This window comes from Haliotis rubra, unplaced genomic scaffold, assembly GCF_003918875.1.
Source record: "Haliotis rubra isolate DU_JTF1 unplaced genomic scaffold, ASM391887v1 Scf495, whole genome shotgun sequence".
Taxonomy (NCBI): Eukaryota; Metazoa; Mollusca; class Gastropoda; order Lepetellida; family Haliotidae; genus Haliotis; species Haliotis rubra.
In genome coordinates, this window is record NW_025767185.1 from 477,058 (window position 1) to 495,130 (window position 18,073).

At 42.8% G+C, this 18,073-nt stretch overlaps 1 protein-coding gene across 1 annotated transcript in view; it reads right to left on the bottom strand.

The window, feature by feature from the left end:
* The window catches only part of LOC124291534 (intraflagellar transport protein 80 homolog), a 92,608-nt gene that overhangs the window by 19,765 nt on the left and 54,770 nt on the right, over nucleotides 1–18,073 (bottom strand). The window contains exons 13-14 of the mRNA XM_046728536.1: nucleotides 14,565–14,700; nucleotides 13,339–13,486 (exon numbers count right to left, since the gene is read on the bottom strand). Coding sequence (XP_046584492.1) covers nucleotides 13,339–13,486; nucleotides 14,565–14,700 — 284 coding nt within the window. The remainder of the gene's footprint in view (nucleotides 1–13,338; nucleotides 13,487–14,564; nucleotides 14,701–18,073) is intronic.

The window sequence follows — 18,073 nt, forward strand, 5'->3', positions numbered from 1 at the left end:
TTACGTGAGTAATTATTAAATATGAGGTTGGAAATCTGACAGAACAACCCTGTGAGGAAATGGGTGTCTTAAAAATATTAAAAATATTTTTCGAACCGAAGCAAGGGAATTACGTTGCCAACCTTTGCTCGCTTTGCTTGCATATAGGAAGACTGGTCATTTTCTCTTTGTTGCGCAACCCTATTTGCACTACAGTTCGCCTGTGGTTGGGGAAAGGGAGTGAATGTGTTTGATGATTTAGAGAATGAAGTTGTGAGTGATAGCATATATGAATTAGCGTAACCAAGGCAGATAGAGTGAATGAATTATATTATGTTTTTATTTGGTGTTTACTCTAGTATGTGACAGTATGGTTACAATCATTAACAATGAGATCCATTGTTATACCTTACTAATTCCTTACTTCAATCACACCATTGCTATACCAGATGGTTCTGACCATATCACTATCCTTGGATAATGGACAGTAATGTAGTCCTGAATCATCTTAATATGTGTGGATCAGAAGGAACTTCCAGGGATCTGCTGTTATAATGGTATGTTCATTTTGATGTGATGTCTTTTCCAGTTCAAATGATGTCTTTTCACTTCTGGTTAACCATATGCCAGTTCCAGATCTGGAACTGTAGTAAGATTCCAGGTGCTTACCTATGATCTGCTGAACTTCAAATGGACAACAAGAAGACAAAGTCATCAATATCCCCCTCAATGGCAAAATACTCTTCATGATTATGTCTACGAGTTATGATTATGTCAAATATTTAGGTGTGTATATAGAAAAGTGGAAGGAGAGTATTGAAAGGTTTTTAAAGTTCTGCTCCAGAAAATAGCACTATCACCAATTTCAGTCAAAGTGAAACTTGTTGCCTTGGAAATGCCAAAATATTTTATTCAGAATTCCAAAACTATCAAAAGGCACCAGAACACCACCAGATATATGTATGTGCCAAGTGTGGTGAAGAAACATTGAACGGTTTTAGAGTTCTGCTCCGGAAATGAGCACTATCACCAATTTCAGTCTAAGTCAAACTTGTTGCCATGGAAACGCCAAAACTATTTTATTCAGAATTCCAAAACTACCAAAAGGCACTAGTACACCACCAGATCTATCTATGTGCCAAGTTTGGTGAAGAAATAGTGAACGGTTTTAGAGTTCTGCTCCAGAAATGACAAAAGTGCATGGACCGACGGATGGACGGAGTCCATTTTAATACCCCCCGCAAAACGTGTTGCAGGGGATAATAATCATCAAAGGTTAACCTACCCTCTAAAGCTGTGTCTGCTGGAATTCTTCCTCAAACCCCACTTTTTCCAAAATAAACCACCACCACCCTAGGACGATTAGCTCATCTAAAACTGTTTGAACATCACACAGGTGAAACTACTATACATGTGGTGGGACTTTCACTGGCATCTGGAATCTACTAGTTCTACTGAAACTGAACTCCATGAGACTTTCATGAGTCCTTGTCCAAAGCCATCTTACATGATATTAAAAGAATATATCTAAAGAGCCTATGCTGTTCTAATGCAACCAGATAGTGATCTAAGTGGACATAGGTGTGGATCAGGAAGATTCAGTCTTGCTAAGGCAGATATGGAGTTTTGTCAATGTGGAAGCAGTCCTAGAGTCGCTGACCGGGAGAGTTCTGAAAGACATACAGCTCCAATCCTCTGCACGAGTTAGTCCAGTAGAAGCAGGTGTATGTATCTCCAAAACTGTAGCAGTTGCAGCCACATCAAGCAGGAATGCTGTTATCTGAAGAAGTGCTGCCATGCTAAAAGATCATATGGTTCCTCATTCAATGCATAAAACACAAATCCACATAGAGTTTGGACATCAATCTAGTGAAAAAGATCCCGTCAGTCTGTAAAGAATTGGATGATTTCCATTGGATAGACCATCATGCTAAAGACCAGAGGTGAAAGCTGATCTATATCCTTTGACTATTGTAACATGATCAAACTTATCATCCTGCCACCATAGATGTTACCATAGCCATTTTCCAGACCTCTTCATCTGGCTGAACTTCCATTTATTGTCACATGCATGGTGGCAGCAGAAGGTCTCCAAGCGCTTCCACTGTAGAATTGGAAACCTTTACTTCAGCTATGAAAATTAACATGAAGATGAAGGCTTTGGAGGCTGCGGAAAATATATCTACTCTGGTAGTGTGAGTGGGTTGTTCACGAGAAGTGAAAACCTTGGCCTGCTTGACCAAACTGGAGTTATATGGGCAAATATCTTGTCCAGCTGACCACACACATCCTTTACTTCAGCTATGAAAAATGAAGATGAAGGCTTTGGAGGCTGCGGAAAATATATCTACTCTGGTAGTGTGAGTGGGTTGTTCACGAGAAGTGAAAACCTTGGCCTGCTTGACCAAACTGGAGTTATATGGGCAAATATGTTGTCCAGCTGACCACACACATCTGCAGCAATGGGATGTTCAACCAAGTCTGTGAGGGGACAAGCAATACATCATCTCCTGCAGCAATGGGGTGTTCAGTGTAGACAGTGTGGGGATAAGCAATACATCATCTGCGAGAATTGGAAACCTTTACTTCAGCTATGAAAATTAACATGAAGATGAAGGCTTTGGAGGCTGCGGAAAATATATCTACACTGGTAGTGTGAGTGGGTTGTTCACGAGAAGTGAAAACCTTGGCCTGCTTGACCAAACTGGAGTTATATGGGCATATATGTTGTCCAGCTGACCACACACATCTGCAGCAATGGGATGTTCAACCAAGTCTGTGAGGGGACAAGCAATACATCATCTCCTGCAGCAATGGGATGTTTAACCAAGTCTGTGAGGGGACAAGCAATACATCATCTCCTGCAGCAATGGGGTACAACCAAGTCTGTGAGGGGACAAGCAATACATCATCTCCTGCAGCAATGGGGTGTTCAGTGTAGACAGTGTGGGGATAAGCAATACATCATCTGTGAGGGGACAAGCAATACATCATCTACTGCAACAATGGGGTGTTCAACCAAGTCTGTGAGGGGACAAGCAATACATTATCTCCTGCAACAATGGGGTGTTCAGTGTAGACAGTGTGGGGATAAGCAATACATCATCTCCTGCAACAATGGGGTGTTCAGTGTAGACTGTGAGGGGATAAGCAATACATCATCTACTGCAACAATGGGTTGTTTAACCAAGTCTGTGAGGGGACAAGCAATACATCATCTACTGCAACAATGGGGTGTTTAACCAAGACTGTGAGGGGACAAGCAATACATCATCTACTGCAACAATGGGGTGTTTAACCAAGTCTGTGAGGGGACAAGCAATACATCATCTCCTGCAACAATGGGGTGTTCAGTGTAGACAGTGTGGGGACAAGCAATACATCATCTCCTGCAGCAATGGGATGTTTAACCAAGTCTGTGAGGGGACAAGCAATACATCATCTCCTGCAGCAATGGGGTACAACCAAGTCTGTGAGGGGACAAGCAATACATCATCTCCTGCAGCAATGGGGTGTTCAGTGTAGACAGTGTGGGGATAAGCAATACATCATCTGTGAGGGGACAAGCAATACATCATCTACTGCAACAATGGGGTGTTCAACCAAGTCTGTGAGGGGACAAGCAATACATTATCTCCTGCAACAATGGGGTGTTCAGTGTAGACAGTGTGGGGATAAGCAATACATCATCTCCTGCAACAATGGGGTGTTCAGTGTAGACTGTGAGGGGATAAGCAATACATCATCTACTGCAGCAATGGGGTGTTTAACCAAGTCTGTGAGGGGACAAGCAATACATCATCTACTGCAACAGTGGGGTGTTTAACCAAGACTGTGAGGGGACAAGCAATACATCATCTCCTGCAACAATGGGATGTTCAACCAAGTCTGTGAGGGGACAAGCAATACATCATCTCCTGCAGCAATGGGGTGTTCAACCAAGTCTGTGAGGGGACAAGCAATACATCATCTCCTGCAGCAATGGGGTGTTTAACCAAGTCTGTGAGGGGACAAGCAATACATCATCTCCTGCAGCAATGGGGTGTTCAGTGTAGACAGTGTTGGGATAAGCAATACATCATCTCCTGCAACAACGGGATGTTCAACCAAGTCTGTGAGGGGACAAGCAATACATCATCTCCTTCAGCAATGGGGTGTTCAACCAAGTCTGTGAGGGGACAAGCAATACATCATCTCCTGCAGCAATGGGGTGTTTAACCAAGTCTGTGAGGGGACAAGCAATACATCATCTCCTGCAGCAATGGGGTGTTCAACCAAGTCTGTGAGGGGACAAGCAATACATCATCTCCTGCAGCAATGGGGTGTTTAACCAAGTCTGTGAGGGGACAAGCAATACATCATCTACTGCAACAATGGGGTGTTTAACCAAGTCTGTGAGGGGACAAGCAATACATCATCTACTGCAACAATGGGGTGTTCAACCAAGTCTGTGAGGGGACAAGCAATACATCATCTCCTGCAACAATGGGGTGTTCAGTGTAGACAGTGTGGGGATAAGCAATACATCATCTCCTGCAACAATGGGGTGATCAGTGTAGACAGTGTGGGGATAAGCAATACATCATCTACTGCAACAGTGGGGTGTTAAACCAAGTCTGTGAGGGGACAAGCAATACATCATCTACTGCAAAAATGGGGTGTTCAACCAAGTCTGTGAGGGGACAAGCAATACATCATCTCCTGCAACAATGGGGTGTTCAGTGTAGACAGTGTGGGGATAAGCAATACATCATCTCCTGCAACAATGGGGTGATCAGTGTAGACAGTGTGGGGATAAGCAATACATCATCTACTGCAACAGTGGGGTGTTCAGTGTAGACAGTGTGGGGATAAGCAATACATCATCTCCTGCAGCAATGGGGTGTTCAGTGTAGACAGTGAGGGGATAAGCAATACATCATCTACTGCAACAACGGGATGTTCAACCAAGTCTGTGAGGGACAAGCAATACATCATCTCCTGCAGCAATGGGGTGTTTAACCAAGTCAGTGAGGGGACAAGCAATACATCATCTCCAGCAACAATGGGATGTTTAACCAAGTCTGTGAGGGGACAAGCAATACATCATCTCCTGCAGCAATGGGGTGTTTAACCAAGTCTGTGAGGGGACAAGCAATACATCATCTACTGCAACAATGGGGTGTTTAACCAAGTCTGTGAGGGGACAAGCAATACATCATCTACTGCAACAATGGGGTGTTTAACCAAGACTGTGAGGGACAAGCAATACATCATCTCCTGCAACAATGGGGTGTTCAGTGTAGACAGTGTGGGGATAAGCAATACATCATCTCTTGCAACAATGGGGTGTTCAGTATAGACAGTGTGGGATAAGCAATACATCATCTACTGCAACAATGGGGTGTTCAGTGTAGACAGTGTGGGGATAAGCAATACATCATCTCCTCCAACAATGGGGTGTTCAGTGTAGACAGTGTGGGGATAAGCAATACATCATCTACTGCAACAATGGGGTGTTCAGTGTAGACAGTGAGGGGATAAGCAATACATCATCTCCTGCAGCAATGGGGTGTTCAGTGTAGACAGTGAGGGGATAAGCAATACATCATCTCCTGCAGCAATGGGATGTTCAACCAAGTCTGTGAGGGGACAAGCAATACATCATCTACTGCAACAACGGGATGTTCAACCAAGTCTGTGAGGGGACAAGCAATACATCATCTCCTGCAGCAATGGGGTGTTTAACCAAGTCAGTGAGGGGACAAGCAATACATCATCTCCAGCAACAATGGGATGTTTAACCAAGTCTGTGAGGGGACAAGCAATACATCATCTCCTGCAGCAATGGGGTGTTTAACCAAGTCTGTGAGGGGACAAGCAATACATCATCTACTGCAACAATGGGGTGTTCAACCAAGACTGTGAGGGGACAAGCAATACATCATCTCCTGCAACAATGGGGTGTTCAGTGTAGACAGTGTGGGGATAAGCAATACATCATCTACTGCAACAGTGGGGTGTTCAGTGTAGACAGTGTGGGGATAAGCAATACATCATCTCCTGCAACAATGGGGTGTTCAGTGTAGACAGTGTGGGGATAAGCAATACATCATCTACTGCAACAATGGGGTGTTCAGTGTAGACAGTGAGGGGATAAGCAATACATCATCTCCCTGCAGCAATGGGGTGTTTAACCAAGTCTGTGAGGGGACAAGCAATACATCATCTACTGCAACAATGGGGTGTTCAACCAAGTCTGTGAGGGGACAAGCAATACATCATCTACTGCAACAATGGGGTGTTCAGTGTAGACAGTGTGGGGATAAGCAATACATCATCTCCTCCAACAATGGGGTGTTCAGTGTAGACAGTGTGGGGATAAGCAATACATCATCTACTGCAACAGTGGGTGTTCAGTGTAGACAGTGTGGGGATAAGCAATACATCATCTCCTCCAACAATGGGGTGTTCAGTGTAGACAGTGTGGGGATAAGCAATACATCATCTACTGCAACAATGGGGTGTTCAACCAAGTCTGTGAGGGACAAGCAATACATCATCTCCTGCAGCAATGGGGTGTTTAACCAAGTCTGTGAGGGGACAAGCAATACATCATCTCCTGCAGCAATGGGGTGTTCAACCAAGTCTGTGAGGGGACAAGCAATACATCATCTCCTGCAGCAATGGGGTGTTCAGTGTAGACAGTGTGGGGATAAGCAATACATCATCTGTGAGGGACAAGCAATACATCATCTACTGCAACAATGGGGTGTTCAACCAAGTCTGTGAGGGGACAAGCAATACATCATCTCCTGCAACAATGGGGTGTTCAGTGTAGACAGTGTTGGGATAAGCAATACATCATCTCCTGCAACAATGGGGTGTTCAATTAATGTAGACAGTGAGGGATAAGCAATACATCATCTCCTGCAACAATGGGGTGTTCAGTGTAGACAGTGTGGGGATAAGCAATACATCATCTACTGCAACAATGGGGTGTTCAACCAAGTCTGTGAGGGACAAGCAATACATCATCTCCTGCAGCAATGGGGTGTTTAACCAAGTCTGTGAGGGGACAAGCAATACATCATCTCCTGCAGCAATGGGGTGTTCAACCAAGTCTGTGAGGGACAAGCAATACATCATCTCCTGCAGCAATGGGGTGTTCAGTGTAGACAGTGTGGGATAAGCAATACATCATCTGTGAGGGACAAGCAATACATCATCTACTGCAACAATGGGGTGTTCAACCAAGTCTGTGAGGGGACAAGCAATACATCATCTCCTGCAACAATGGGGTGTTCAGTGTAGACAGTGTTGGGATAAGCAATACATCATCTCCTGCAACAATGGGGTGTTCAGTGTAGACAGTGTGGGGATAAGCAATACATCATCTCCTGCAACAATGGGGTGATCAGTGTAGACAGTGTGGGGATAAGCAATACATCATCTACTGCAACAGTGGGGTGTTAAGCCAAGTCTGTGAGGGGACAAGCAATACATCATCTACTGCAAAATGGGGTGTTCAACCAAGTCTGTGAGGGGACAAGCAATACATCATCTCCTGCAACAATGGGGTGTTCAGTGTAGACAGTGTGGGGATAAGCAATACATCATCTCCTGCAACAATGGGGTGATCAGTGTAGACAGTGTGGGGATAAGCAATACATCATCTACTGCAACAGTGGGGTGTTCAGTGTAGACAGTGTGGGGATAAGCAATACATCATCTCCTGCAGCAATGGGGTGTTCAGTGTAGACAGTGAGGGGATAAGCAATACATCATCTACTGCAACAACGGGATGTTCAACCAAGTCTGTGAGGGGACAAGCAATACATCATCTCCTGCAGCAATGGGGTGTTTAACCAAGTCAGTGAGGGGACAAGCAATACATCATCTCCAGCAACAATGGGATGTTTAACCAAGTCTGTGAGGGGACAAGCAATACATCATCTCCTGCAGCAATGGGGTGTTTAACCAAGTCTGTGAGGGGACAAGCAATACATCATCTACTGCAACAATGGGGTGTTTAACCAAGTCTGTGAGGGGACAAGCAATACATCATCTACTGCAACAATGGGGTGTTTAACCAAGACTGTGAGGGGACAAGCAATACATCATCTCCTGCAACAATGGGGTGTTCAGTGTAGACAGTGTGGGGATAAGCAATACATCATCTCTTGCAACAATGGGGTGTTCAGTATAGACAGTGTGGGGATAAGCAATACATCATCTACTGCAACAATGGGGTGTTCAGTGTAGACAGTGTGGGGATAAGCAATACATCATCTCCTCCAACAATGGGGTGTTCAGTGTAGACAGTGTGGGGATAAGCAATACATCATCTACTGCAACAATGGGGTGTTCAGTGTAGACAGTGAGGGGATAAGCAATACATCATCTCCTGCAGCAATGGGGTGTTCAGTGTAGACAGTGAGGGGATAAGCAATACATCATCTCCTGCAGCAATGGGATGTTCAACCAAGTCTGTGAGGGGACAAGCAATACATCATCTACTGCAACAACGGGATGTTCAACCAAGTCTGTGAGGGGACAAGCAATACATCATCTCCTGCAGCAATGGGGTGTTTAACCAAGTCAGTGAGGGACAAGCAATACATCATCTCCAGCAACAATGGGATGTTTAACCAAGTCTGTGAGGGACAAGCAATACATCATCTCCTGCAGCAATGGGGTGTTTAACCAAGTCTGTGAGGGGACAAGCAATACATCATCTACTGCAACAATGGGGTGTTCAACCAAGACTGTGAGGGACAAGCAATACATCATCTCCTGCAACAATGGGGTGTTCAGTGTAGACAGTGTGGGGATAAGCAATACATCATCTACTGCAACAGTGGGGTGTTCAGTGTAGACAGTGTGGGGATAAGCAATACATCATCTCCTGCAACAATGGGGTGTTCAGTGTAGACAGTGTGGGGATAAGCAATACATCATCTACTGCAACAATGGGGTGTTCAGTGTAGACAGTGAGGGGATAAGCAATACATCATCTCCTGCAGCAATGGGGTGTTTAACCAAGTCTGTGAGGGGACAAGCAATACATCATCTACTGCAACAATGGGGTGTTCAACCAAGTCTGTGAGGGGACAAGCAATACATCATCTACTGCAACAATGGGGTGTTCAGTGTAGACAGTGTGGGGATAAGCAATACATCATCTCCTCCAACAATGGGGTGTTCAGTGTAGACAGTGTGGGGATAAGCAATACATCATCTACTGCAACAGTGGGGTGTTCAGTGTAGACAGTGTGGGGATAAGCAATACATCATCTCCTCCAACAATGGGGTGTTCAGTGTAGACAGTGTGGGGATAAGCAATACATCATCTACTGCAACAATGGGGTGTTCAACCAAGTCTGTGAGGGGACAAGCAATACATCATCTCCTGCAGCAATGGGGTGTTTAACCAAGTCTGTGAGGGGACAAGCAATACATCATCTCCTGCAGCAATGGGGTGTTCAACCAAGTCTGTGAGGGGACAAGCAATACATCATCTCCTGCAGCAATGGGGTGTTCAGTGTAGACAGTGTGGGGATAAGCAATACATCATCTGTGAGGGGACAAGCAATACATCATCTACTGCAACAATGGGGTGTTCAACCAAGTCTGTGAGGGGACAAGCAATACATCATCTCCTGCAACAATGGGGTGTTCAGTGTAGACAGTGTTGGGATAAGCAATACATCATCTCCTGCAACAATGGGGTGTTCAGTGTAGACAGTGAGGGGATAAGCAATACATCATCTCCTGCAACAATGGGGTGTTCAGTGTAGACAGTGTGGGGATAAGCAATACATCATCTACTGCAACAATGGGGTGTTCAACCAAGTCTGTGAGGGACAAGCAATACATCATCTCCTGCAGCAATGGGGTGTTTAACCAAGTTGAACAAGTCTGTGAGGGGCACAAGCAATACATCATCTACTGCAAAAATGGGGTGTTCAACCAAGTCTGTGAGGGGACAAGCAATACATCATCTCCTGCAACAAATGGGGTGTTCAGTGTAGACAGTGTGGGGATAAGCAATACATCATCTCCTGCAACAATGGGGTGATCAGTGGAGACAGTGTGGGGATAAGCAATACATCATCTACTGCAACAGTGGGGTGTTCAGTGTAGACAGTGTGGGGATAAGCAATACATCATCTCCTGCAGCAATGGGGTGTTCCAGTGTAGACAGTGAGGGGATAAGCAATACATCATCTACTGCAACAATGGGGTGTTCAACCAAGTCTGTGAGGGACAAGCAATACATCATCTCCTGCAGCAATGGGGTGTTTAACCAAGTCAGTGAGGGACAAGCAATACATCATTTCCAGCAACAATGGGATGTTTAACCAAGTCTGTGAGGGACAAGCAATACATCATCTCCTGCAGCAATGGGGTGTTTAACCAAGTCAGTGAGGGGACAAGCAATACATCATCTACTGCAACAATGGGGTGTTTAACCAAGTCTGTGAGGGGACAAGCAATACATCATCTACTGCAACAATGGGGTGTTTAACCAAGACTGTGAGGGGACAAGCAATACATCATCTCCTGCAACAATGGGGTGTTCAGTGTAGACAGTGTGGGGATAAGCAATACATCATCTCTTGCAACAATGGGGTGTTCAGTATAGACAGTGTGGGGACAAGCAATACATCATCTCTTGCAACAATGGGGTGTTCAGTATAGACAGTGTGGGGATAAGCAATACATCATCTCTTGCAACAATGGGGTGTTCAGTATAGACAGTGTGGGGATAAGCAATACATCATCTACTGCAACAGTGGGGTGTTCAGTGTAGACAGTGTGGGGATAAGCAATACATCATCTCCTGCAGCAATGGGGTGTTCAGTGTAGACAGTGAGGGGATAAGCAATACATCATCTACTGCAACAACGGGATGTTCAACCAAGTCTGTGAGGGGACAAGCAATACATCATCTCCTGCAGCAATGGGGTGTTTAACCAAGTCAGTGAGGGGACAAGCAATACATCATCTCCAGCAACAATGGGGTGTTTAACCAAGTCTGTGAGGGGACAAGCAATACATCATCTCCTGCAACAATGGGGTGTTTAACCAAGTCTGTGAGGGACAAGCAATACATCATCTACTGCAACAATGGGGTGTTTAACCAAGTCTGTGAGGGGACAAGCAATACATCATCTACTGCAACAATGGGGTGTTTAACCAAGACTGTGAGGGGACAAGCAATACATCATCTACTGCAACAATGGGGTGTTCAGTGTAGACAGTGTGGGGATAAGCACACATCATCTACTGCAACAATGGGGTGTTCAGTGTAGACAGTGTGGGGATAAGCAATACATCATCTACTGCAACAATGGGGTGTTCAGTGTAGACAGTGTGGGGATAAGCAATACATCATCTACTGCAACAATGGGGTGTTCAGTGTAGACAGTGTGGGGATAAGCAATACATCATCTACTGCAACAATGGGGTGTTCAGTGTAGACAGTGTGGGGATAAGCAATACATCATCTCCTGCAGCAATGGGGTGTTCAGTGTAGACAGTGAGGGGATAAGCAATACATCATCTCCTGCAGCAATGGGGTGTTCAGTGTAGACAGTGAGGGGATAAGCAATACATCATCTACTGCAGCAATGGGATGTTTAACCAAGTCTGTGAGGGGACAAGCAATACATCATCTACCTGCAACAACGGATGTTCAACCAAGTCTGTGAGGGGACAAGCAATACATCATCTCCTGCAGCAATGGGGTGTTTAACCAAGTCAGTGAGGGGACAAGCAATACATCATCTCCAGCAACAATGGGATGTTTAACCAAGTCTGTGAGGGGACAAGCAATACATCATCTCCTGCAGCAATGGGGTGTTTAACCAAGTCTGTGAGGGGACAAGCAATACATCATCTACTGCAACAATGGGGTGTTCAACCAAGACTGTGAGGGGACAAGCAATACATCATCTCCTGCAACAATGGGGTGTTCAGTGTAGACAGTGTGGGGATAAGCAATACATCATCTACTGCAACAGTGGGGTGTTCAGTGTAGACAGTGTGGGGATAAGCAATACATCATCTCCTGCAACAATGGGGTGTTCAGTGTAGACAGTGTGGGGATAAGCAATACATCATCTACTGCAACAATGGGGTGTTCAGTGTAGACAGTGAGGGGATAAGCAATACATCATCTCCTGCAGCAATGGGGTGTTTAACCAAGTCTGTGAGGGGACAAGCAATACATCATCTACTGCAACAATGGGGTGTTTAACCAAGTCTGTGAGGGGACAAGCAATACATCATCTACTGCAACAATGGGGTGTTCAACCAAGTCTGTGAGGGGACAAGCAATACATCATCTACTGCAACAATGGGGTGTTCAACCAAGTCTGTGAGGGGACAAGCAATACATCATCTCCTGCAACAATGGGGTGTTCAGTGTAGACAGTGTGGGGATAAGCAATACATCATCTCCTGCAACAATGGGGTGTTCAGTGTAGACAGTGTGGGGATAAGCAATACATCATCTACTGCAACAGTGGGGTGTTCAGTGTAGACAGTGAGGAGATAAGCAATACATCATCTACTGCAACAATGGGGTGTTCAGTGTAGACAGTGTGGGGATAAGCAATACATCATCTCCTGCAACAATGGGGTGTTCAGTGTAGACAGTGAGGGGATAAGCAATACATCATCTCCTGCAACAATGGGGTGTTCAGTGTAGACAGTGTGGGGATAAGCAATACATCATCTACTGCAACAATGGGGTGTTCAACCAAGTCTGTGAGGGGACAAGCAATACATCATCTCCTGCAGCAATGGGGTGTTTAACCAAGTCTGTGAGGGGACAAGCAATACATCATCTCCTGCAGCAATGGGGTGTTCAACCAAGTCTGTGAGGGGACAAGCAATACATCATCTCCTGCAGCAATGGGGTGTTCAGTGTAGACAGTGTGGGGATAAGCAATACATCATCTGTGAGGGGACAAGCAATACATCATCTACTGCAACAATGGGGTGTTCAACCAAGTCTGTGAGGGGACAAGCAATACATCATCTCCTGCAACAATGGGGTGTTCAGTGTAGACAGTGTTGGGATAAGCAATACATCATCTCCTGCAACAATGGGGTGTTCAGTGTAGACAGTGTGGGGATAAGCAATACATCATCTACTGCAACAATGGGGTGTTCAACCAAGTCTGTGAGGGGACAAGCAATACATCATCCCCTGCAACAATGGGGTGTTCAACCAAGTCTGTGAGGGGACAAGCAATACATCATCTCCTGCAGCAATGGGGTGTTCGGTGTAGACAGTGTGGGGATAAGCAATGCAACCCATATTGTGTGTACATGATCATGTGCTTTCTACCGACTGTCTGTGCTCACCTGGCATCTTTCCTGTACAGGGTTTTGGGCAGGAGGTCTCGGTCAACAAATACAGCATTTGGATAGTACCAGACCAGGACACAGCCATCGGTCATTGCTGCCAGCATGTTGGTATCATCATTCCATGCCAGGGACTGGATCATTGTACCTGATCACATATTTGTGATATAATCAACATCATACTAACCTGGGGATCAACTCTACATTTAAAAATGATGCATATTTTTTATATGCAACATGTAAATATTAGTGGTGTGACGATTCATCGATACGCATTGATGCATGGGCAGCCGATACAGTGAATCAATACAAAGTTTTACATGGTTGTATATCCCAATACGATACTTCAAATGAGCCACGATACATCGATGTTTAACTTTGAATATTGCCGAATCGCGATATCTGTCAAGAACAAATACTTACGCTTGTTTGAGGATTAAAATATATGCTTACTTATTTTCCCTTCATAAGTAAACGTTTTTTCAGGAATTCTTGCGTCAAGAACTGTGTCAGGCATAGCTCTTGCATGTTATCAACATTCACAAAATCTGTGTATAAACTCATTATCTCGTTTCCGAATGAACATTGAACAACGCTGGCGGAATTTGACGAAATACTTTAAAATTGGTTTTGTTTTGATCTCAAGGTGTTTTATAGTTGGTGTTAGAATTTAGTATCGTGATACCTATCGTATCGCCACCCTTACATCGGGATTCGTATCGTATCGCAGCTTCAGTGCACGATACTTTGGCAATATATCGTCGTGACTAAAATTTTAGTATCGTGATATATTGTATCGCAGGTTGTATGCAAATACCAGTACTAGTAAATATTTCCTAATTTAGACAATGAATAGGGAGTTTCGATTATACCCCAGTGTGTGGTGTTCATGTCTCGTTAGACAAACTGTATATGTCACAGATTTGTCATGTTCATAAGACGTGGAAAAAGTTCTGGAGCGTCCTTTCATGCATAACCTTTGCGCCGTTACAACTATCTAAACTAAGCAACTGTTTGGAACAGTTTGGTTTGTATTTCCAAGACACACAGTCCTTTAATATCTATGCAAATAACAATTCAGCTGACCTAGTTTATATCTATAAATTGAATAACGGACTGAAACAAACAAGTCTAATTTCATTGTGTTAATTTAGTCAAAATCAGAAACATCTTAGTATTGAACCTTCATAGTCTTTGTAAGTTGATTTACAGTGATGTGTACCTACCGAGTTTAACAGATTTTCTGTCTGTGCCAAACACTCTGACTGACGTCAGGTACAGGTCTCTATTCTTGTCTATTATGGCCAGCCTCCGCTCTGTAGCAGGGCCGAACTGGTCCAGAGCTACCTCCATCACCTCAACCTGAAACAGCCAGGTGACATCATACAAGGGCAAACAGATGTACAGGAAGTCATAACACTTCCACAAATGAAATGAAGCAATCCAGTCCCCTATGTATTACTAAATTATCAAGTTAAAGTTAGCAAGCAATTAATGACAAAAATGTCCCATGTTCATATTAATATAGTGATTTTTTTTAATCAGGATCCGGTTGTATCATTGCTTCATTAACTAATGTCAACATTAAACCCTAATGATACAATAAATCCTTAATGCACATCATAAGTTAATGGCAACGTTAAAAACGGTTGTATTAAACACTTATTAGTGTATCATTATTTAACAAATGATACGCTAACAAACAACCATACGCAGATAGTCAGAATGTTTCCGATTACTTACATCATACATTTATGGACAAAGGTTCCCTCGCAAAATCGTGGGCACCCATATCCACGAAGCCGCCATTTCATGAGAAATCAACATTGTTGGACATATGTGGCAATTTCTTTGAGGTGAAAGTCGGTTGAATAAGAGTAAACACAATCACACTGTCCTGCGGATTACACTTGTATTATTAATGTATACTTTGCGTATGGTTTACATATGGTTTCATGAAACTAATTTCATTATCAACATTTAGTATTTTAAACCTAAGTAAAACTGACATAATAAATAAAACTGATTTATTTATTTCATGAAATGTATATATGCACACGTTTTTAAAAGATATGTCTTGTTCATTGAATTTGTTTATGTTGTGTTATAGACAAAACAATGGTGTATAATCATTGGCCAGGTGCGCGTTTGTCACAAATGTTTTGAGTATCATAGTTTTCGATAATTCCGTGAACAACACATCACGAAAATATTGTGTCCTTATTCACAGCAAACTCTCTCCAAGTGATCTGAGTTTCAATGACTTAGTATGAAGCATACCGGAGTGAGGCCCCCTTATCTTTATAAGCGTGTGACCTTTATGTAGCCATTTGATGTCATTGGTGAAAATCCATTTTCAACACATATTGCGAGTCACTTTTAAGATTGAGTGTATAACGTTATACATAAGCATACAAACTAATTTAATACATACCTATGCCATTCAGGTATCAGGCAGAATTTTGTTTGCTCACACTTTCCGTAAAGATGCCAAATTGAAAATATAGTAGCACAGTACTTTTATCAGTGCACGATAAAAAGCAGAGACATTTACTGTTTTTAACGCATAACAAAATTAGGAGTAACATTCAGCAGTGTCTACTTTTCAAACTGAGTTTATACCATGAGATAGGCCATTTAATACTCTACATTTCTGTGTAATTTTATAGCTGTAGGTAGATCCAGTGCGGCGCAAACGAAATTCTGGCGCAATGTTCACTTTTCCAGGAAGTTTAATGATGCTCTTATGATACCCCAGGACCTTCATTAAGTTAATGACGCACTAATGACAACAGAGCATCATTAAAACGTTAGTACAACAGAATGTAATGATACATTACTTAATGAACGTTTAATGGCACGTTAATGCTTCATTAAAGTTTGATACAATCGGGTCCAGTTCATTTTCTGAAAGTCAGTCGCTCAGTCTCAACATTGTTGTACATATCTGGTATTTTCCTTGAAGTGAAGGTTTATGAATGTACAGTCAACCTATCCACCTGCTTACAGTTTCAATCATATTTCAAGTTCTGCCTATCTCTTGCATATTTTGTAACACAACTGATTAGCCTATGGAAATCTTTTACATTGGGACCACATTTGGCACCAATTAAGTCATAATCAAAGAGATGTAACTCTGGCCCATTTACCTCAGACAACAAATGCTCAGATAACAAGTTAACTTTAATGTGATCAAGGGTTTTTAATTAATTTCATTTAATTTCATTAATTTAACTTCACTCTCGTATCAAATTAATGATGTACACAAATACCTGTTCAATGATAAATGCATGGGATCGCGCGACCTAAGAACAAATCTCTTAAAGAACCACTAAACTTTGTTTTTTGTTACTCTTTTAACCATTACATATGAAAGATTTGTGGTTAGTCTTATGCGGAACACCAAATTTATTCTTTAAAAACTTGTGGTTAATTAATACCGAGCGATTAAAAGTGGCCAAAAAGTCGCCTGCTTCCCTCTCGCCCGCCAACGAAACCACAGACAGGTTACGTAACTCTGTCGCCAGAGCACTGCAGTGACGCCATATGAGGAACGATTTTCAGTTAGTTGTATAGAAAATGTGTAGCACGCTTCATCATTTTGATGATTTCTCGACATCAACGACTTACATGCCGAATCGCTGCTTTGTCGCCAATTGCTCCTAGGGTCGGGCGATGGTGTCCCCATGCACAGATTTCCACAGGACCCCGCAGTTCGTAAGCAATGGGTTATGTTTGTGAGTGCTGTTTAGCGCTAGGAAGCCTGAAACGATATCTTACTTGTGTTCAGATCGCTTCACGGAAGTTAAAGAATCAAAACTACTTACTAGTTGTAGTAAAATATGCATATGATTGATGACCATAAAGATTTTCTATGACACAACTTGTAACATAACGATTTCTTCCTCGAAGTGAGGTTGTGGTCGAAGTAACAATAATATTGTAAGTAGTATTATATTGATTGACCCACCTCGCTGCCACGAGAGAAATTGTTATGATATACGCTATGTCATGCAAAATCCTATTGGCCATCAATAAAATACATATTTTACTACCAGTAGAAAGTAGTTTTGATTTTGTAACTCGGTGAAAACAAACCTAAATACCATTTATCCTCAGACTGGCGGATGTTCCCGACAGGGCGCCGCCATTTTTAAAAATAAAAATCTGTTAGAATTAATGAGATTATAGTTTGTTTTCATCAAGCTAGAAAATCAAGACTACTTTCTACTCGTTGTTAAATATGTATTGAAATCATAACCAAACGGATTTTGCATGACACAACTTATAACATAACGATTTCTTCCACGGAAGCGCAGGTGGGGTCAAGTCACAATACTGCGCCGATAAATTTCTTGCTACATTCCCATGGTTAATGTCCACTCACCAGTATGTAGATACTAGTCAATGTGCGCCTTTATATTTGGTCTTATAATCCTAATTAGTTTATTATCACACTTGTATGCATTTTGAAACTAAATAAAAGCAGACGATCTGCTGATACTTATAGTGAATTTATAACAGAACTGTAATATCTAGACATTTTATAGTTTGCCAATGTGAATCATAATTCGCATTACACATCCTAGTGCATGTTGTCTGTCTCATTACACTTCACGGCTAAAAACAATGATTCTGTTGAATGCTACGACAAATGAATAAAACAAAATGCAAATATTAAAATTAAAACAGATTAAAGTTATAGGAACAATATCAGGCTATTACCTTGTTCGAG